The sequence below is a fragment of the Rosa rugosa genome, chromosome 2 (assembly GCF_958449725.1).
Source record: "Rosa rugosa chromosome 2, drRosRugo1.1, whole genome shotgun sequence".
Taxonomy (NCBI): domain Eukaryota; kingdom Viridiplantae; phylum Streptophyta; class Magnoliopsida; order Rosales; family Rosaceae; genus Rosa; species Rosa rugosa.
Window position 1 is genome coordinate 47,182,041 of NC_084821.1, and position 21,310 is coordinate 47,203,350.

The 21,310-nt window shown below is 41.5% G+C and overlaps 1 protein-coding gene across 1 annotated transcript; it reads left to right on the plus strand.

Annotated features, from left to right (window-relative positions):
• The first annotated feature begins 8,416 nt into the window (after positions 1 to 8,416).
• LOC133731901 (transcription factor bHLH123-like) lies at positions 8,417 to 11,393 on the plus strand. The gene is made up of 7 exons (XM_062159348.1): positions 8,417 to 8,933; positions 9,096 to 9,693; positions 9,823 to 9,933; positions 10,056 to 10,121; positions 10,296 to 10,361; positions 10,497 to 10,547; positions 10,793 to 11,393. The coding sequence occupies exons 1-7, from the start codon at positions 8,620 to 8,622 to the stop codon at positions 10,940 to 10,942; spliced, it is 1,356 nt and encodes a 451-aa protein (XP_062015332.1). The 5' UTR covers positions 8,417 to 8,619; the 3' UTR covers positions 10,943 to 11,393.
• Positions 11,394 to 21,310: the final 9,917 nt, after the last annotated feature.

Genomic DNA, 21,310 nt, shown 5'->3' on the forward strand with positions numbered 1-21,310 from the left:
GATTAGGATGGGAGACGAATGTACAGAATTACAGATCAGGTCACTATCAGGGCTCTGACTCTTAGGGTGGCTGGAAAATTTTGAAAAATTATTGGGTCCCATATGTCTCTGCACGCTTGCACGCTTCCTGGACCCCTCGTTGACCCTGGTTTCAAAAAAGTCAAAATAGTATCAATATCTTCATAATCACCCTGCCGCCTCTCTTCATCCCCCTGTTGGTCAAAAACATTGTCCCTCAAATTTTAGTTTTAGAAAGATCGGATTGCGAAATTTCTTTTGTTTTTTATTTATTTTATTTATTTATTATTATTATTATTATTATTTTTTTTTTTTTTATGAAAACATTCTCAAAATTTGTCATCGCATAGGATAATTAACTTACTTTGTTTAGGGTTTGTAGAGGGAGTATAACGGTGACAAACTCGATCTTTTCAACTCTATTGTTGGTATCAGCACCTATACACAGCGACTCTAGCTCATCAGTGACTTGATTCCTTCTTTTAATGGAGGCTGGTTTGAGAAACTTGAGTAGCTTCCCAATGATAGAAACAATCTCATATAGTTTGAGAGCGGAGGTCACGACGTCTTAATGGTGTGGATAAGTTGTTTTTCGTGGTGTTTTTATGTCAATGATGTTTATCGGCGAAATGGAGGATTACAACGGCGGTTGGCATTTTTTAAGGTTTGGAATTTGAGCTGGTTTTTGTTCTTGGATATGGGGCATTTCCTTTTTGTTCTTCAGTCTAGTCATCTTACAAACCACGATGGTATCTCAAAGGTCGACAGTTGATTTGTTATATGGCCACTTCCTCTTCATCAGTGATGGGGCTTGGAGTTGGAACAAATTTGCAGCATTGGATTTTGTCAACAATAGAGCTGGGGATTCACTATTGGACTAACTAACCACGTCGATTGGTTGTTAAAAGCAACAAATTCTTCTAGGGTTTTCCATGGTACATAGACCTTGGGCAGCACCTGTTTCCATTAAGCTTTTAGGCATGCAGTTACTTTGGTTCCGGTTGTGTAACTCATGTGGTTTTTGTATAAAAGTTTCGAATCTAAGTAAGGGTCAGGTTCATGACTGTGGATCTAGAGAGATTAACTTCCTCTTCACAAAAGTTTGGGGACTTTGAGCTCATGTGTTTAGATTTATTGTTTGGTTCCAGAGTCCTTACTTTCTGTGTCATGCGCTTATTATAGTAGGATCAGGTGGAGTTACTTAGATAATGACTCTTTTAGTAGATCATTATGTGTGATTTTGCTGCTATTGTTCATTAATAAATACTACTATGTATGCTTAAGAAAGAAAAAAACCTAATTGTGAAGGTGACTTGGTAAGAGAGAACAAACTGAGCTTTTCTAGGGTTTCTTCCTTTCTTCGTTTTTTCTCAACACCTCTGTTGTCCTCGATGGTTGACGAAGTCTTCACTCGTCTGGCAGCGTCTGAGGCCATCTTCGACAAGGAGAAAACCTCATTTGGTTATGTAGGTGATTCAACCATCTCAGACCACTTCTACATTGTCGGGCGTCTATTATAGACAAGGAAGAAGGCATATTTGAAAACACTTATGGGCACAATGGCTACGGTATGGGGTTTCAAGAATTGATTGTCCATTGGGCCTCAAAGGGATCGATATGTTTTCAAGTTTTCCAAGGCGCTGGAGAGAACACAAGTGGTGTAGAGGGGTTCTTATTTTTTTTGGCAAATCAATGATAAATGTAGCTGAGTTTGACGACTTGTGCTAGCTGATAGCTAGGGTTTCTGATCACAGCAATTTCAGTGTGGGTGGAGATTTTTGTCCTGCCATAGGCCCTTTTCACAAAAGGTGCGGTGCTCATGATAGGCTTGACACTTGGATCGGTATTGTAGTTCTTTATAAGCCAGCGTTATGACAGGGTACGACAGCCCAAATTCAAATCCGTCACAATCTGGGTGGATCCGGTGAATCAAGCTTACCCACAACTGTCCTTTGAGTTTCCATTTAGGGCGGCGGTGATCATTTGCTTTTGATATGAGCGAATGGTTGCATTTAGTAGGGTATGTGATATGTTGAAACATATGAAAACTGGGTGTTTAGGGCCGCTGGGTGTGAGGCCCCTAGTAGTTGGGTGTTTGGCACTGCTATGGTGGTTTTGAAGAGACTGAGAACAAGACTGCAGCTTCTACTACAACGGTTCATTTGTTAAGGCTAGTGACTCAGGTTCCAGACTTGTTCACGACGATGCCCAAGCCACTTATGTTCATGATTTATGGAGTGCCCAAGCCACTTTGTGTAGATACCTCCACAAGCAAGGCTAGTTCTCTACATCACCAAGCATAAGTAACACCCACTTTGGGACATCCACAAGACATGGCAAGGCCCAACCGAGACATGCATCGTGTAGCCCTATGTTCAGGCTACGCGGCGGTATCCGGAAGTCGCAAATCCGCCACCGGGAAGCCACCTTCCCGCCCTTGCCAAGATGCCTCCACAAACATGGCTTTCTACATGCTTCTTGAACTAGCTAGAATTGTATGGTTGCTTGTCCCACATCGAAGAACAAGTAAAGGAGATGGCTTCCTTCACTTATAAAAGGAACTCTCCTCCCATTTAAACACCATTCATCCTATTACATCTCTTGTAATCTTGTTAGGCCGCAAGGCTCAACACACTAGTACAACATTCAAGTGGACGTAGTCTCCCGCTCATGCGGAGGCGAACCACTATACTTTTTGTGTCGTTCTCTCTCTTTAAGGCTAACTAGAGACCCCTCGGTCACTAACGTTAACATTGGGGCCGTCTGTGGGAAGCCAACACAAAGGCTTCGTCACTTACCATTGAGTTAAGTCATCTTAACAAAGCTCAAAAAAGTTCTTTCTTCTCTTCTTTGAGTTATCAAAATTGCTCACTGCTATTCTCTTGTTTCCTTTGAATTATTATATAAACCGCTAGCAAGCATTGCATCCAGCCCCATCCTTGGCGGTAACAAAAATTTTCAACATAAATTTGTTCCCAGTGCTGGCTAAGTTACAAAGTTTCAAGGTAAAGAAAAGTCAACGCTGCACTTGAGCCAGTCAACGCCCCTCAGGGCTGATCAAGTTCGGTCAACACCGACCAACTTTAGTTAACAATCAGTCAACGCTGATGAAAGTAGTCACCGCTGAACTACCAAAAAAAAAAATCTTGGCGGCAAAACCTCTTGACACCCAGCGATTTCATCTGGACACCCCGCTTCTTCGCTGCTCTCCGCTCTGCCAGTCAACGCCGCTAGGCCCTCCTCCGCCCAACTCATTGGCAACCTCCGCTGAGCTCCTCCGCCCAACTGTAGCTCCGAGGACCCGCCAGGAACCACAGCTCTGCCGAGTTTCTACCACTATAGCTCCGAGGACCCGCCAGCAACCACTGCTTCCTCCGTTTAGGATATTTAGCGTCAGAAGCTCCGCCAGCCTTCCGCAGGCAAAAAGCTTCCGCTGAGCCACCGTTAGCCACTCCAGCAACTCTCTCAAGCAACAAGCGTTTTGATGGTCCATAAAGAGCCAATCTGTCAGGTGATCCGCCAAGAGAAACTCCGCTGGCCAAGGTTGCCGCCGGCAAAGCTTCGCGCCTAGCATTCTCCGCTAGGCATGGCACCGCCAGCCTCAGTTCTTGAAGAAGCTACGCTCCACCAACCGGAAACGGCCTCTGCTAGGCTTTCTCCGCCGAGTTTTCTTCACCGCTGAGTTTCTCCTCAGCTGGGCATCAATGCCGAACTCCCGCTAGCCAAAAGCTTCCGCTGAGCCCAAAGCCCAGCTAAACTCCAAATATCCGCTGAGATTAAGGCCCCCGCTGAACTCTAGCTCTGCCAAAGAGCCAACACTTCTCCACCAAACCCATCGCTGCCAAGGCTCCGCTGACCCAAGTCTTCCGCCAGCGAGTCCTTCCGCTAGCGAATCTTCCGCCAGTGAGCCTTCCGCCGGCGAATCTTCCGCCAAGGAGGCAGTCTGCTATCTAGTCCATCCGCCAACAGTACCAGAGGCCACCGTCGGAGGCCTCCTGCTTCTTTGCTCCACTAGCAACCCAGCACGCCTTACGCATATCATCACACTCACTTGACGCCCAGCAGGCGGCACATCCCGAGCGCGTCCCTGCAGATCATAGGCGTTCAGTCTTCTCCACCTTGAGCTTGTATCCGCTTGTCGAGAAGTATCCGCTGAGCGAATCCCCGCCAGCGGAACTTCTCCCTTGTCATCTTCCAAGTGACGAAGTATCCGCTGAGCGAATCCCCGCCAGCGGAACTTCTCCCTTGTCATCTTCCAGGTGACGAAGTCTCCGCTGAGCGAATCCCCGCCAGCGGAACTTCTCCCTTGTCATCTTCCAAGTGACGAAGTATCCGCTGAGCGAATCCCCGCCAGCGGAACTTCTCCCTTGTCATCTTCCAGGTGACGAAGTATCCGCTGAGCGAATCCCCCCCGGCGGAACTTCTCCCTTGTCATCTTCCAGGTGACGAAGTCTCCGCTGAGCGAATCCCCGCCAGCGGAACTTCTCCCTTGTCATCTTCCAAGTGACGAAGTATCCGCTGAGCGAATCCCCGCCAGCGGAACTTCTCCCTTGTCATCTTCCAGGTGACGAAGTCTCCGCTGAGCGAATCCCCGCCAGCGGAACTTCTCCCTTGTCATCTTCCAAGTGACGAAGTATCCGCTGAGCGAATCCTCGCCAGCGGAACTTCTCCGTTGTCATCTTCCAAGTGACGAAGTCTCCGCTGAGCGAACCCTGCCAGCGGAACTTCTCCCTTGCCATCCTGCAAGCTGGGCATCTTCCGCTACGCACCTCTAGCGGAACCCCCTTTTCAGCTTGCTACCGGCGTATTTTGTTCAGCACCATCGCTCAACAAAATACCGCCAAGCACGTCTACCGGACGCTGCTTCCTGCTGCATTCAGCGGGGGGATATCCGCCAAACGGCGAATCCCGAGGCCACGCCTCACTCTGACAACGACCGCCACGCGGCGTTACCGTCAGACCGTCCCTATGGGACACGGGGACTTGTCAACAGTCTACGACGGCCCTGATCAGGCACGTTGACCCCCGTCATTTGGGTACTAAAGCTTGGGCTCGCTACCCAACACCCTCTGCTCCGTGCAGCTCCCCCTCAACAAACAATTTGCCGACCATCCGGAGGTCTATCTTAGCCGGGGAGTGGGGGACTCCCTGGGGGGCCTAGCAGGGGCCCACCCGAAAGGGTATAAAGCGTTTGCTCAGTAAAACCAACGGTTGACAAAGCACTGACGCTAATTATGCTCTTGCAAGTCTAGCGGAAGAAAACACTTCAAACCGCCGAACAACTCCCCAACCAAGATTGCCCTCCTTGACTGGGGACTTGGGGGGCTTTTACATACATGTGCATTTGCAAGCATAATTAGCTCTAATGGGCTACGCTCATTGTGCCGCCAAAGGTACTAATTCCAACCAAAGGAATGACATGCAGACACACCGCCAGGCGGGCTACAGCCCCAACGTCGGACCACCTCCAGATCGGCGGCGACGCGCCGCCACGCGCCGCGCCAAGATGGCATCAGAAGCTTCTGAAACTGGGAACGGAAGCATATCAGTCCCACATCGAAAACAAAGAGAAGATCAACCTCTTCCTCACCTATAAAAGGTTCTCTCCTCTCTCCTCATTAATTACTCATTCAATACTTACCTACTGTTACTTTGTCAACATAAATACATTGACTAACTTAGGCATCGGAGAGTCGAAGACCGCCCAACGCGGTCTCCCTCTGATGCCCTTTGTATTTTACTTGACAGGTAACGGAGGCTTCGAATACACAAGTATCGGTCCGCTCACCGGATCAGCGTTAACTAACGTTCAGCTACCGCCGGACTTTTAGACATTAACACTTTGTATCAAACCTGTGGGAATGACTCTGTCTCCCATGATCCAATTGTGCATAATAAAGGATAACCCCGCAAAACTCCATCCAAATTCACAAAAATTTTGCTATTGATTGCAAAAAACACCTGAGCATATGACAATGAAGTATTTCAAATCTAAAGTTAATGATATATGAACAAAAATCCTAAGCAGTTGCGTGCTACCCCTAAACACCTAAACCCTAACTCGCTCTCGTGTCGAGATTTTCAGATGAGCAATATTGAGGATATTGAGGCTAGCTTCACCACTTCTCTGGTGTTGGCGGACAACGTTGGTCCACTTGATCTATGTCGCTTGACCGGTGGTGTTGCACGACGGTCTTCACTGACCTATGTGATTGGCAAGGTGCTCACGCATAAAGAGGTGGACCTCAGGGATCTGCTGAACCACCTCCGACGTATTTTGGTTTTGGAGAAGACCTTTAGGGTGCAGGAAAAGCCTCACAATACTCTGCTTTTTTCATTTGATGATCAAGCGGATAAGAGAAAGGTTTTACGTATGGGTCCTTAGAACTATTCCAGAGAGCCCATGATATCGTTGGATTATGATGGTGCAACTCCAATCAGTAAAGCCCCGTTTGGGATTGCTTCGCTTTTAAAAAAATCAGCTTTTGTTCAAAATTTTAGATTTTATTGTGTTTGGTAAATAAATAAAAAGCAGCTTTAATTAAAAGTTATAGGTCACTGGCAGCAGATTTTAGAAGCAACCTAGAGGTTGCTTTTAGAAGCTGCTGTGGATTAAAACACACTCTGCAGTTGTTTTATGTACTGACAGCACTTTTAAAAATATTATTTACCAAACACGAAACTGTTTTAATTCACAGCTGATTATTCTCACAACACAGCAGCAGCAGTTTTTTAAAAAAGTCGCAGCAATCCCAAACTAGCCCTAAGACTTCTCTCAATACTCTGTATTATTGGGTTTGGATGGATAATATCCTTCCTCTCTACGAGGAGAAACACAATTTCCCCTATATTGCATTTGTTGTGGGTACTTACATTGAGTTGGATGAGAAACTGTTTCAAAATAAGGGGATATTAGGGTTAGGGTTGGGCATGACATCTCTAAGCCTGTAATCCTTAAGAAGCTTTTGAAAATTGCTCCTGGGGCGGAAAAAGAGATCTCTTTCCTCTATGAAAAATGATCCGGAGATATTCTGACTGTGGCCTGATTTTCCATCCTTCGGGTAAGTGTGACCAGATTGTGGCATCTGGTACTCTAGCCAAGGTGCATTATGGGCAGAAGAAGGCAAGGTCTCCCAGCTTTGACTTTGGGAAGGATTATTTCGGATGGGGAATTCCTCCTTCAAGTTCTCTTCACAGGTTCTTGGTACTATTTCCAACCCTACTTTTGCTAATTTCTAGCATGTAATACGTACTCCCTAAGAAAGATAAGAGTAATCCGTGAACTAGAGCAGATGGAGGATAATTTTGCTATGTTAACAACGGAGGAAGAGGTGCAAACTGGGAAGCGTGGTAGGGCCTCTGCTCCTATTGCTTCACCAAAGAAAATGAAAATTCCGATAGGGGTAAAACTTCTCAACCTAAGAAGGTAAAAGTACCGGAGTTTAGCTCCAAATTCTCTGCAAAGTCTCTGAGTTTGGTTGAGACTCCTGGTGGTGTGATGGTGCCTTATGCTACTACTAAAGGTGATTTGAACAAGAAAAAAAAAAAAGCGAGGTCGTCCTCTGGGTGCTAAACACAAATCTCATCCAAAGGACAAGAAGAAGAAAGAGGTGTATGTTCCTCTGCGACTTACTTGCCCGGAAAAGACTCCTAGCCTGACTACAGGCAAGGAGAAATTATCTAGTTAGTTAGTTAGTTAGTTTTTTTTTTGCTTGCTTGCTTACTTGCTATGTGGTTTTTGTACCGTTTATCAAATAATTGTTTGGAGCACCACAATTGCATGCATTGATGAAAGGAAATTATGCTATTTTAATTTAGTGTAAGAAACAATCATAGTCTAGTAAGCTCTCTGAATAAGTGAGATTTAGTTTGTATGAATGGATGATACTCGTCTGTCCTTAAGTACTTGACTTCTGATTTGTGTACAAGTATATAGATCCTTCTATATGTGCCGTTCTGGCTTCGGGATTTTATGAAATTTCTTTTACCTTAAAAAAAATGAAGTATTTCAGATTATGGAGAGGGTGATATGAACATGTAGATACTCACCCAAAGATATGAACATATACATTTGTACTTCTAGCCAGTAGCCACTATATAATAGACAAGCTGCTCATTTTGCAGGGTCACCGCTCAATTCAGAGGCCATGTGTGGCAGTATATGTCTCCCAATCCTCACTGTATTGAACCAAAGATTTCCATAATTAGTTCCTAAGTAAGTATGTATATACTACCCAAAAAATAATAACAATGTTAATATTGAAAAAAAACTGAAAAGTAAAAGAGCATTACAAGACAAAAGAAAAGAATGAAAAGATATTTATTTTCAAATAAGACTTTCCCTTGTCTAATCATCCTCTGAAATGTCAACCACGTTCCGACTACTTGTCTTTCATATTTCACTCCTCACCCAAACCGTTGAGCTTCACCTAATATAAATACATATAAATACTGGAATGCAGCGAACCGCTTTCAATCATACTATGAAACCACAGCAGCTTGCAGATTCCATAGAGTAGAAACCCCAAGAGGTTGAAATATCTGAAGAAAGTTAGACCCCACAAAGCATATAGTAGCAGTTAAGAGCTTTGATTTGAAGCTATGGCAGATGAATTTCAGAATACTGGGAACTGGTGGGACTCATCCTCAACCTCAAGAAACAGGTTTGAAACCGGTGCATCGCCACCATCTTCAAGCCTCAATAGCTTGGGAAGCTTTGGATGGCAACCAGACATGATTGAAATCAAGGCAAGGTCTTCTATGGATTCCGGGTCGGTCTCCGGTACTTCTTCAATGGTCTTCCATGATCCTCAGAAGCTGCAAGGGTCTGATTCTTCCAGTGGAGGCGACCCTAGCTTGCACATGATGGGTTTAGGGCTTAACTCTCAGGCGACAGATTGGAACCAAGCCATATTGTAAGTCGAAAATTTTTGCACATAAAATTAGTTGTTTTTCGTTTTTTTTTTTTTTTGGAGGAGTTGATATCTTCAATATTATGATGAATTCTAAGCTCACTTTCTTTCTTCTATTATTTCATGAAATTCAAATGTGAAATTGTATTAATTTGATGTGTACAGTCGGGGTGAGAAGGCCGACCCCAGTTTTCGTTCAATATTACAAGACAACATGAACTCCAACGCAAACTTTCAGCAAGAAACACACGATCAGCAACAACTCCAGTGGAGAGACAAGTTGTTTACTGCCAGCTCCGCCGAAATGAGCCGGGGTTTTTCTTTAGACCAAACGCAGTTTAGTCCTCAATATAGCTCCGGCGAAAGCACAGTGACATGTCAAGGCATGCCCACTAGTTTTCAAATGGATTCAGCAGCTTTATACGGGACCAGTCCAACAACCATATTACAAGGACTGCTGGGATCACCTCATGATCATAATCAGCCACAACCGCCTTCAACCTCTATCATTTTTCCATATCAAGCAAGTTATGGCATTAACTCGACTGAACTATTGCCTTCTTGGTCTAACAAAGTCCCTCAGTTTCTAAGAACATCACCTCCAAAACACCCTTCTAACAGTCCTCATAGCCATTTGCAATTTTCTAATAACGCTCCCTTTTGGAATGCACCTCATGAGGCAGCCATGAAAGATGTCCGGCCGACCTTTTTCCCGTCATTGCAACCACAATTTCCCACGGCACGCTTCGATGAGAAACCAAAGGTATATATTTGATAGGTCATGAGTTTTATGTACAGAAAGAAAACCAAGCACATGCTATAACCTTTTCTTTCGTGATTAGGGTTTCGATTGTCGTGATTGAAGTTATTTAACTTGTTCATTGCTGAACAGAATATATCTGAAGTTCATCAGGATTCTGGTGCGATGGTGAAGAAAAGTGGGAGTGAAGCAGCATCCAAAAGGCCTCGAAATGAAACGTCATCAACTTTGCCAGCTTTTAAGGTACAATTACAGCAATGAACTTTTTTCTTTTTTTCTTGACAAGAGGGATCAGTAGTTCAGTTAAGCTTTTTCTTTTATTATCCTACATAGCCATAGATGAGAATTTCTAGCTTTGATCTTAGGTGAGGAAAGAGAAGATGGGGGACAGAATCACTGCACTCCAACAATTGGTTTCGCCTTTCGGAAAGGTAAGTTTAGCTTAGCTCCTAAACGCTATCTATCTTCTTTACTTTCCCAAAGAGTAGATTGATGGATCATTCACTTCCTGAATTTGAAAAAGCTTTCCTCTTTTTTATTTTATTTTTTATTTAGAATGTACTTCTGTACATGACGGATCTAAATCACGTTTTATTTTGTGTCAGACTGATACAGCCTCAGTTCTCTCTGAAGCCATTGAATATATCAAGTTCCTCCATGAACAAGTTTCCGTAAGTCCCATAAATTAGCTAGACCTCTGCTATATTGTCATCATTTATTTATTAATAAACAAAATAAATGACAATGTAAGCCATTCCTATGGCAGAAAAAATGCTAATGTATACATGTTTATCTTATAATATCAGGTTTTAAGCAACCCATACATGAAAAGTGGAGCTGCCATACAACACCAGCAGGTGTGTAATATTTTCCTTCTTGCTATTCCAAAAATAATACCATATACTGATTCTGTTTTCCAAATGTTGTACTCAGTTCATTAATATTCATTTTTTGGTTGCTGCTATTCACACTTTCAGTTTTTCTTTGAATTCCAAAATTAGTATTTAACGAAGTAGAAGCTAAATTTTGAGTGTTAATAAATAATACTAAAATCAAATTAATGTTTGGAAACAGTAACATAGTGTTGTTTTGGTCAATGCAGAAATCTGATAAATCTAAAGACCTTGAAGGTCCCAAACATGACCTAAGAAGCCGTGGACTATGTTTGGTTCCAGTTTCGAGCACCTTCCCGGCCGCACATGAGACAACAGTTGATTTTTGGACGCCTACATTTGGAGGAACATTCAGATAAAGAAAAATGGTAGAAAACTTTACATTTGTTCTCTGCACTGCAACTAGTATTAATCATGTAAATGTCTCTTATCAAAACCCTAGACAAGTTGGGAACGATAAGATCAGCAGGAAACTACAGAAATGCCCACATGTCTGTTCTGGTCCGGGATGGAAAGAAAAGGCAATTAATGATGGACGACCCTCCAAAGGACTTATGCCATTGTTGTTGCGCAAAGCTTACAGGCAAAATGATGCAGGTTTGGCCAATTATGGGACCAATGGGAGCATATTAATTGTTGTAATAATCCAAGGATTATATGATTAGAGAGGTGGATTAAGAATAAGAACAGATGCTGAATTTAGGGAAAGTAGTACTTTCTGATTAGTTTAGAGAGAGAAATTAATTTGTTGTTATAGCAGCTGAGTTTAATACAAGGATCATAAAAAGGAGCTTTTTATTTAGGAATTAATCCCTGTTGCTATATTGTGAATAGAGCTGGCACTACCTTTAGTTTAAGAGAAAAAGGAAGATGGAGAAAATTTGGAAGGAATAATTGAAATTTAGAATAGGAGTGTGCAAGTGTGGGGATGGCATTTGATTGGAGATCTCACTTTTGATTTGTTATGTGCTTGGAATATATGTTAGTGGAAGTCAGAAGATGACCCACAGCTCCTCTTTTTCAGGTTTTTTACAATTTACTTTTGGAATTTATTTTGTTATTAGAATTAGAAAATTGTATTTTGGAGATGCTATCAGTTATGCTTTGTGCTTTTTTATCGAATGGTCACATTGATGGGCTTCCATTGGAAGGTAAAGAAAGACTAAAACGCTCTTTCTTTCTCCATCCACAAATATACTATTTCTATCTGACTTCAGGAAAAATATGAATGGTCCCCTCTTCATCTATTTCTCTTTTTTCTTTTCTGAGGAACTTGAAAGAAAAGTGTAGTCATTACAATCTCACTCCATTGAACTCAGAAAATACACATTACTGTTAGTGACGCTCTAGCTAGAATAAACATGTATGAATAAAGCACCTTAGCATCATAGTGACGCTCAAAATGGAGTAAGAAAATCAATATATGATCCTAGCAATAGCACTTAAGCACATCCTAACTCACTAGTCAAAGAAGTGAAACTTTCGAATGCACCAAGCATGGCAACAACCAAGATTGTGGGAGAATAATAGAAAATCAAATTTATAAAATACAAGCAATGGGAGAATAATAAAAAACCGAATTTTGAACTTATAGAATACATATGTTACTAGGCGAAGTGGTGGAGTGCTACACCTGAGATGTCGAGAGTCCATCCATTTCATTATACCTTTTCTATAGGAGGCTTTTTACAGACAATTATCCGTCAGCAAAGGTGAATCCCTTTTTATTTTGTTTTATTTTTCTTAAGAAACACTTTTGCCTACAAATAAATCGTTGGTGCAGGTGTGCAAATTTTTGTACTTTTTACTGTTGGCTTTTGCCAATGACTCTTTCAACGACACAAGTGTGTTTTGTTTCATTTTACTAATCATGGGAGGCCTTTGTTGACGAATATTTTTTTTTTTAAGCAAATGAAGTTTATTAATGAATACGATTGAGATCGTACATAAGGGCATCCAGTAATAATTCTGGAGCATTTACAAACCACTCATGATTGACATTAGATTCAAAACCGTGACTTGCGAGTCTATGAGCTACAGTATTTCGTTGACGAATATTTCGTTGGCATAAGTGTTTTCCTATTTATTTTATTTTTTAGGCTCTTAAGTCTTACCAACGAACTATTCGTCGCATAGAAGTAGGTTTGTTTTCATTTTATTTTTCATGGGAGGTTTTTTACGATGAATAATCCGTCCAAAAAAAGTGTCCTTACATATACATATGGTGTGTGCGTGTGTGTAATGGGGCTCATTGAGTTGGGGCCATAGGCCTAAGCCTAGTCCTAGTGCCGGTCCTGGAAGCAAAAACCATAGATTGTAAAGGGTAGTAAGAGCTTTTGCCACAAGTTGCATATGTTGGGATTGTGTAGCTAGATGCAAACTAAGGATGGAGAAATATTGGATTGTAAGGAATAGTAATACACACACACCCTAATGTCAAAGCCTTTTGGACCCATACTTGTTTGCTTTCCAGATGGCTAAAGTGGGGGGAGTACACATGCTTCCACGCAACAGCAGCACCAAAACCTTTCTTCTTGCTACCTCTCGGACCACCAGGCTTTACAAATACAGCAACAACAGCAATAAAAGAAATCAATGCCAAAGGGTTGTCAACAACCTCAATATACCGTGGTGAGGAAGAGGGAGCTAGGGTAAATCCTCAACTTCTTTGGAGGCTCCTCCACTTCCTCCACCAGTTTACTGTGAATCCAACTCGGCATCAAAGATTCTATATCTCAAAACAAAGGTCACATGCGGAATGATAAGCGGACACCAAAGGGGTGGAAGGGGAAGGGCGGAAAAATTGGTATAACGTAATAACAGTAGTACCTAGTTGAACGGATCCATACCCAGCCCTAGATATCCTAGGAAGATGTGGTTGAATCTTTAACTCTTGTATGATGATCTTTGACACATCAATCTAATTATGAACAACTTTTTGTGATTAGAATATATCTTGGGCATAAAAAAGAAAGAAAAGAATTAGTAACAATCACAATCCTAGAAGACAAAAGATAGTAAGTGTTGATTTCTTTCATTTGAAAATCTACTCGATTGGTATAATTAGTCTTAGTATCTACTTTACCTCTGATGACTTTTGGCGCAACAATTGATTAGAAGGTTTAGCCACGCGTCCAGATTGCAATGTTATTGAGTACTCTATAAGTTATGTTTGCACTACTTAACATTCAAGCCAAAACAAACAGGAAAATCTAAAACACATATATGCAAAAGTTTGGTGCATGGTATACTCTAGGTTTCCTCATTATTCGATAAGTCAAATAAAGGATGAGTATCCTCATGTCACTCTCAAGAAGAAGATGGGTAGGCCGCTTGGCAGCAGGAATAAGAGCCAACGCTCTGGTAAGAAGGCGGGAGCTGCTCCTTTGAGAGTCACCTACCATGCAGAGGGTGTTTCTGTTTCAAGCCCTAGAGATAAGGGCAAAGGAAAGCTTTACCTGGTTCCTTTGCCTACTATTAGAAATTGAGTTATCTACTACTTTCTTCTTAGTCTGCTTAGTTGTACACCAATTGAGATCTCTAGGCGACTAGGCTTTCTTTTCAAAGGGGGTTAGTAGGGAGAATTTGGTTTCTTGTATTTAGGCTCAATAAGTGAGCATATGTGTTAACATTGAAGGTACTTGTCTTTTGCTTGGCTGCTTGTGCCATTTAGATTTTAGATATGAGACAACATCTGATGTACGTGACTTCTGGCTTTTAGTAATGAAGTTATTTTTTTTCAAAAAAAAAAATAAAGAATGAGTATCACTTAATGGTTGTATGGTAGAAGTTCTCACGAACCATGTAAATTTATTTGTAAAAAAAAAAAAAAAAGAGCATCAACTTTAGTTAGAAACATAAAAAACTGCATAAAGGAAGCATAATAAGCATTGATCGTCATTATGCTAATAGAGATCGAATAGAAGATTTTATAACATCTTCTGCCTTACTTTACCATCTGCTTTTGTCTTCTCTGGGAATAAGTTAATTCTTAAAAAAGTTACTATTGCAGTATTGCCGTACTCCTTCCCTGTGAGTTTCTTGGTAAGCACTTTTATCTTTTCTCCCATATATAATAAATTCTCCATTACTCATTGTTTATTAGCACTGGAACAATTTCTTCAGGAAACGTCAGAAATGCATCAGCAATGAGAGGGATCGATGCAAATAGTGCTACTCAAAATTTAAATTTCTGTGGCTCTGTGCTACCCATTTGCTTAGTTCTTGTTATGTAGTTTGCTTCGTGTTGATGCCTTTTTGGTTGTATATGCTTGCAGTTTGTTCTTCTGGTTTTGTCCGTTGTGTCTGATTCTTTGGCCTGGTTTCCTTTGTTTCTTTAGAGTTCAGACCTCTTTTGGCTCTTCCGTTTAGCTTCGCTTTTGTGTCTTTCATTGGTTGACATATTCTTTACATGTTTAAGGAAATAGGATGCAAGAGAGATTGTAGAAAGAATTGGTGTGTTTATTCATTGATAATAGGAGCCCTATATATAGGGATTACAAAGTTCATAATCTTGTAATACAAGGATTCCTATTCTAACTTGAATTGGTAATTCTCTCATATTACAACTATAGAACTAATCCTAGTTTGACAAGGCACACTAAAGTCAACATTCTTCAACACTCCTTGTGCCGCTCAAACTTGGAGATGACGCTTGAATCGTTGCCTCGTTAAAAACTTTGCTCGAGTAATAAAAACCCTGTGGGACAAAAACAACCCCGAGGAGGAGAAAAAGAGTACAACACGTCATTCACTCTTCGAGATCAAACATGTAGACATTATGCCTCCCCCTGATTGCTACAATCATAGAAGTTCGGATAACTTTCTCAATCCAATGCTCTTCACATGTTTCTCGAAAGTGGATTTAGGTAACGACTTAGTGAATAAGTCCGCTACATTATCCCCTGATCGGATTTGATTCATTTTAATCTTTAGAAGTGTTTGTTATTACTGATTTATAAAATAACTTAAGCGATGTATGCTTGGTATTGTCGCCCATGATGAAACCTTGCTTCATTTGTTCAATGCAGCATCATCATTATCCTCATCAATGCACATAGGTTCATCTGTGGTAGACTTCAAACCACAAGTTCTTCGAATGTGTGCAACTATGGACCTTAACCATATGCATTCATGAACTGCTTCATGTAGAGCAATAATCTCTACATGATTCGAAGAAGTAGTGAAAATGGTCTGCTTTTGTAGACCTCCAAGATATCACAGAGCTTCCCATGGTAAAGACATAACCAGTTTGGGAACGACCTTTAAGCGGGTCAGAGAGACACCCTGCATCAGCAAAACTCATCAAGACGTCACCATCATTGTGACGAATGGAGGGAGGACACCGGCCACCTACGTTGGCAGTGGCGCAAGCGCCGTGCTCCCCGGTCTCTAGCCGGCGGCACGCGGTGTTGACGACGGCCTTCGGGCCAATGGAGTCTGATTCCATTCTTTCGTCATTTCTTTTCTCTCTGTAGGGATAGAACAAGCCCGTATCTATTGTACCCTTTAAGTATCGAAAAAATGTCTTTTCACCAGTCCAATAGCATCGCGTTGGCGCGGGGCTACATCTAGCCAACAAGTTCATAACAAGTGAGGTGTCCAGTCTTGTATTGTGCTAAGTACAATAATGCGCCTATTATACTCAGGTAAGCACTCTTGCTATTAACACGTCTTCCTCATCATCCCTGGGACGAGACGGATCCCTTTAAGACTACGGACGACCATGGGAGTGCACCTTGAATTTATCAAAATGCCTAATTAAGATCTATTGACACGGTATACAAGTTCTAAATCTTAGATAAAAACCGTGTTTTCCCAAGGTCCTTCATCTCAAACTCGGATTTCAAGTGTTCAACGGTTTCCCTTAACTCATCAAGAGTTCCAATTATATTCATCAGCATAAACTGCAATAATTGCAAATCCGAAACTTGTCATGGAAACACGCGGGCATAGTTCATCATATCCCTTTCTAATCAAGTAGTCACTTAGTGAGCGTTACATCCTCATTACAAACGCGCTCCGTAGTTTAGAGCCACTTGATTTAGGTAAATGAAGTCCATCAGGGACCTTCATGCATATTTTTGTATCTAGATCCTCATAAAGATACGTAATAACCACATTTGTAAGTTGCATGTTCAGTTATTTGGAAACTACCAAATTGAAAAGGCAGTGAAGTGCAATAACATCCATTACCGGAGAATATGTCTCTTCGTAGTCGATTCCAGGGCGTTTGTGAGAAGCCTTTGCGCCATGAGGCAAGTCTATAATCTCTTTTTTCTCATCACGCTTTCTAACGAATACCTATTTATGTTAACATGTTTATATCAGGAGGTGTCGGCAACTTAGGCCTGAAATCTTTCCTCTTCGTTAGTGAATCCAATTCAATTTGGATCGCATCTTTCTATTTAGCCCAAATTTCTCTACGTTGGCATTCTTCAACGGAGTAAGGTTCGATGTCATTGGTCTCAATAATCCCACGTCCTCATGTACACTAGTGTAGTTTGTAGAGATCTCTATATTCTCAGGAATTGGTTCTGACATTGAGGCGTTCCCCAACGATGTCTTTTGGACATAACCATAATCCAGAATATTCTGATGAGACGGATTTTGAGTATCAATGATCAATGGATCAGGTTGTGCCAAACTCGCTCTCTTCCTAGGGCGAGAATCCATCGAACCTATGGGTCTCCTACGTTTTCTAGTGGAACCCATAGCCTGTGACGCCATTATGCCACTTTGTGGCATCACCATACCACCATCCATGGCGGCGGTGCCGTGTCCAGCTCCATTAGGTGACACCATGTCCTCATGAGGGGACATCTATCCTTACAGGCATGTTTGCAGCAGGTATATGTGATCTCGTCACTTTTGGGGATCGAGATAAGACATAGTGGGGACAGACCACGACAATTCATGTCGTTCCTATTGAACGTTGACATTCTAATCTCCCCCTAACGACGGGAAGACTGTCTCATCAAAGTGACAATCCACAATTCAAGCGGTAAAGAGATCGCCTGTCAAGGGTTCTACATAGCGGACTTGTAGTTGGAGATTTATATCCAACATAAATATGTATGCATTCATTGCTAATGACCCATTTTGATGCGCTGTGGCGGCGCAATTGGCACATAAACGGCGCACTCAAATATGCGTAAGTACTAGATAGCAGACTCGCACCCAACCACTAGCTGTAACGCAAAGAAAGGTGAGTGGCGGTGGGTTGTAGACTAATTAGCATAGCTGCATGCGATATTGCATACCCCAAGTGGAAATATTGGTGCGCATTACCAATGTCTGGGCTACCATCGTAGTCGTTTTATGGTGGCTTTTCCGCGAGACCATTTGAGTGTGTACATGGGAATATGTTGCGTAACATCAATCCTCCAATGATATGCAATAGTCATCGAAAGTCTTCGATGTAAACTCTCCAACATTCTCAAATCAAATTGACTGAATGGGATGATCCGGGTAGTAAGCCCGTAGTCATATAATTTGGGTTAGGAGTTTATCACAAGCAGCACTACGAGTGGACGATAGTGCGACACATGACCAGTGTGTCTGCGCATCAACCAACACCATAAAACATCTAAACGGTCCGCAAGTTAGTTGATTCGGTCCACAGAATCTCCTTGGATTCTTTGAGAACACATGTGTCCTTTGCATATGATGGTCTCGATCCTTATTTAGCTAAAAATCAGGCTTTACAAAACGAGTGATGGGCCTTAGAAGCAACCAATGAGGAATTTGGTTGAGCCATGAATCACAATTGACTTGAGAAGTGGAAAGAGGTGGCATGTTGCCACTCTTGGCATCAATGCCAAGCTCTTGCCGTAGGGGGTGACGGAATGACCCTTCTTTGGCCAGTGACGGACGGCAGCGGCGCTGAATGTCTCCTTGAATCAACTTTTGATTCTTACTTCTCTTCGCTCGGAAGAAAGGATGTTCGTGTGAAGTCTTTAATATACGGATCATCATATCATGACCTGAGTGTCCCAAATGGTCATGTCAAAGCCTATATGTGTCGGAATCCCAAAGGGTCATCATCTCTTATGATGTTGTTGGTACTCGAATAGTGGTTAGATATAACCCACTAGAGCGACACATAAGCTTCTCTAATACTCGTAGTCATTAGAAATAAGGCAAAGGAACTTATGTCTATTCTCACTCTGTGTTTCCACATGAAAATCATTGGCTCTAATATCTTTAGAATAATAAAGTTCAAATTAAAGAATCGGCACTTTACTAATAATAGCCAATGATTATATCAAAATTTCTTGACCAAAATCTAATCCAAAATAATAAAATCAAATGTAGACAAATAGTAATTACTTAATCAGTTCGGTAACTCCAATTAAACATGACCAGGAAATTAAGAAGAGATGTCAGTGGAGCAAAACTCGCTTAAGTACCACTAATCTCAATTAGTTTCCTAGACATCATACTTAATTGGATGAGCCTAGTTGTGAAAGAGTCAAAACAATTGTCATTTATTGGTTTAAGGCATAATTGCCATTACGTAATTATTGGAAAATAAAATACTATACTAAAAATCTGCGGCATTTTATCTTCATCACCAGATTTAAAGTCTTCCATAACTCGATGTTTTGATCACCATTGATCAGGTACTCCATAAAATACCATGAAGAGGATGCTCTCTTGATTGATGTGTATTGACATAATGCATATGGTCCTTAGGACCAATGACGTTGGAATAGCATCACCATGGGAAAAAGTGGCGCCATGGTGTCCAACTCCTATACCCTCAATGTCATGACTCCTTTGGTCGGGTATTCACCACTGTTGTTGATTACCTTCTTGAGCAGGTTGATCATATGGATCATATTGTCCATGGCGACTACTTCTAGCCATTGAACGGTGCTCATGTTAGCCATTTGTGGCCTACCATATTCTCTATTCACAAATTCGTGGCTGTGCCTTTCAACACATGCCATAGCTCCAATTAGCTTATGGAAATTTGTGATCTGTCCTTCGTTGATTAAGATTCGATAAAATTCCGAGAATCTTAATCCAGTGACGGGGAAGGTAGTTAGGGTTTTCTCAATCAATTGTTCTTTTGTGATAGTTTTTCCACAAGCATGCATCAATGATCTGATGCGGAGAGCTTCCGAACAATATTCCATAACTCTTTCAAAGTTAGAGAAGCGGAGATTATTCCATTGCGCTTCTAAGTTCGGAAGATTGTGAATGTTGTTAAAACGTTCACAAAACGCTATCTAAAGGTTTCTAGCGCTATGCTCATTCATGTACTCAAACTGGAGTGCCATCTCCATGTGGCACTTCATCAGGGTAAGTGCCTTGGAATTATCTATCTCAGTTTGAGAGTCTTGAGCGGTTCCTTCAGAATAGGGCTCTTGGATTGTAGGCAATAAATCAAGGGCAATTAGGTGGAGCTCAACATTATGAGCCCACATGAAATATCCCGTGCCCGTAGAATCCAATGGAGTAAAATCGAGCTCGTTCAAGTTTGACATCCTAAAAAAAGGGAAACAAGAACGGATTAGTTTCGGATTCAATGCTTCCACGAAAACTAATATTAAGATTTCTGAGCCTTAATGCTACCAAGGAATCGATTTCCAAGAATATTTGGATTAAACTGAAACAATGATGTTTGAATGGTCAAATTTTGATGCTCACAGACGATCATAGTCCATAGCTTACGAACGCTCTTAGTCCGTAATATTTTGATGCTCATGAATGCTCTTAGTTCGTATAGTGTGATCCCCACAATTCCGCTTTTATAAAATTGAACCCATATTACAGAAAGGTGGGATGTAGAAGAAGGGAGGTTGCAAGTCCCCGAGGAAAAGAAAGACATTTAAAGACAAAAAGCAGGAACTTTAATATAAAAACTTACTTGGATTTCTTTTCTTGTTCTTCTTCTTAATCTTGATTTTGAATTCGAAGATGATGGCACACGGGTGTGTAGGAGGAGGACTTGCGGAGATGGAGGTGGTGTGCAGGGGTTCCTAGGGTTTGATGTTGCGCAGCATGATGCTTTGCAGAAAGAATTGGCTTTTGATTTCACAGTTAGGCCTCGTGCTAATAACGTGTTTAAGGAAATAGGATGCAAGAGAGATTGTAGAGAGAATTGGTGTGTTTATTTATTGACAATAGGAGCCCTATATATAGAAATTACAAAGTTCATAATCTTGTAGTACAAGGATTCCTATTCTAACTTGAATTGGGAATTCTCTCCTATTACAACTATAAAACTAATCCTAGTTTGACAAGGCACACTAAAGTCAGCATTCTTCAACATTACACAAATTGTAGTACAATTTCCCATGGGAGCTGTTTGGAACAGATTCAGGCAAGTTATCTGGTTATTGAGGGGTCAAAATCCTAGTATACTTCAGTATTGGCCATCAGAATCAGACGTCCAAGTCAAAGGTAATGGAGAAAGCAATGAAAATGTGGTTGCAGAATAATAGCACACAAGTGCCATCCACCTAGAATAACAAAATCAAAATATGTTATGACAGAAATCATAAAAACCAGTTAAATGTCATGGTTTTGATTCAAGTATGCGGATCCTGCGTGTACATGATTTTTGTATAGCATTTATAGATTTTGCTGCCCAAATTCGAAGAGTTCAATCCTTTTGCATTGTTCACATTGGTTAAATGTTGATTCAAGAAGAGAAAAAGTAAAGCAGAAGGCAAACATTTAGAGGAATCATATCAGAGATTTATGGTAAATATGGA

Excerpts from the sequence above, each read along its gene's own strand:
- LOC133731901 (XM_062159348.1), top strand. The coding sequence starts at position 8,620 with ATGGCAGATGAATTTCAGAATACTGGGAACTGGTGGGACTCATCCTCA. Across the intron at positions 9,694-9,822 it reads GCTTCGATGAGAAACCAAAG|AATATATCTGAAGTTCATCA; the intron begins GTATATATTTGA and ends ATTGCTGAACAG. Across the intron at positions 10,362-10,496 it reads TCCTCCATGAACAAGTTTCC|GTTTTAAGCAACCCATACAT; the intron begins GTAAGTCCCATA and ends TTATAATATCAG.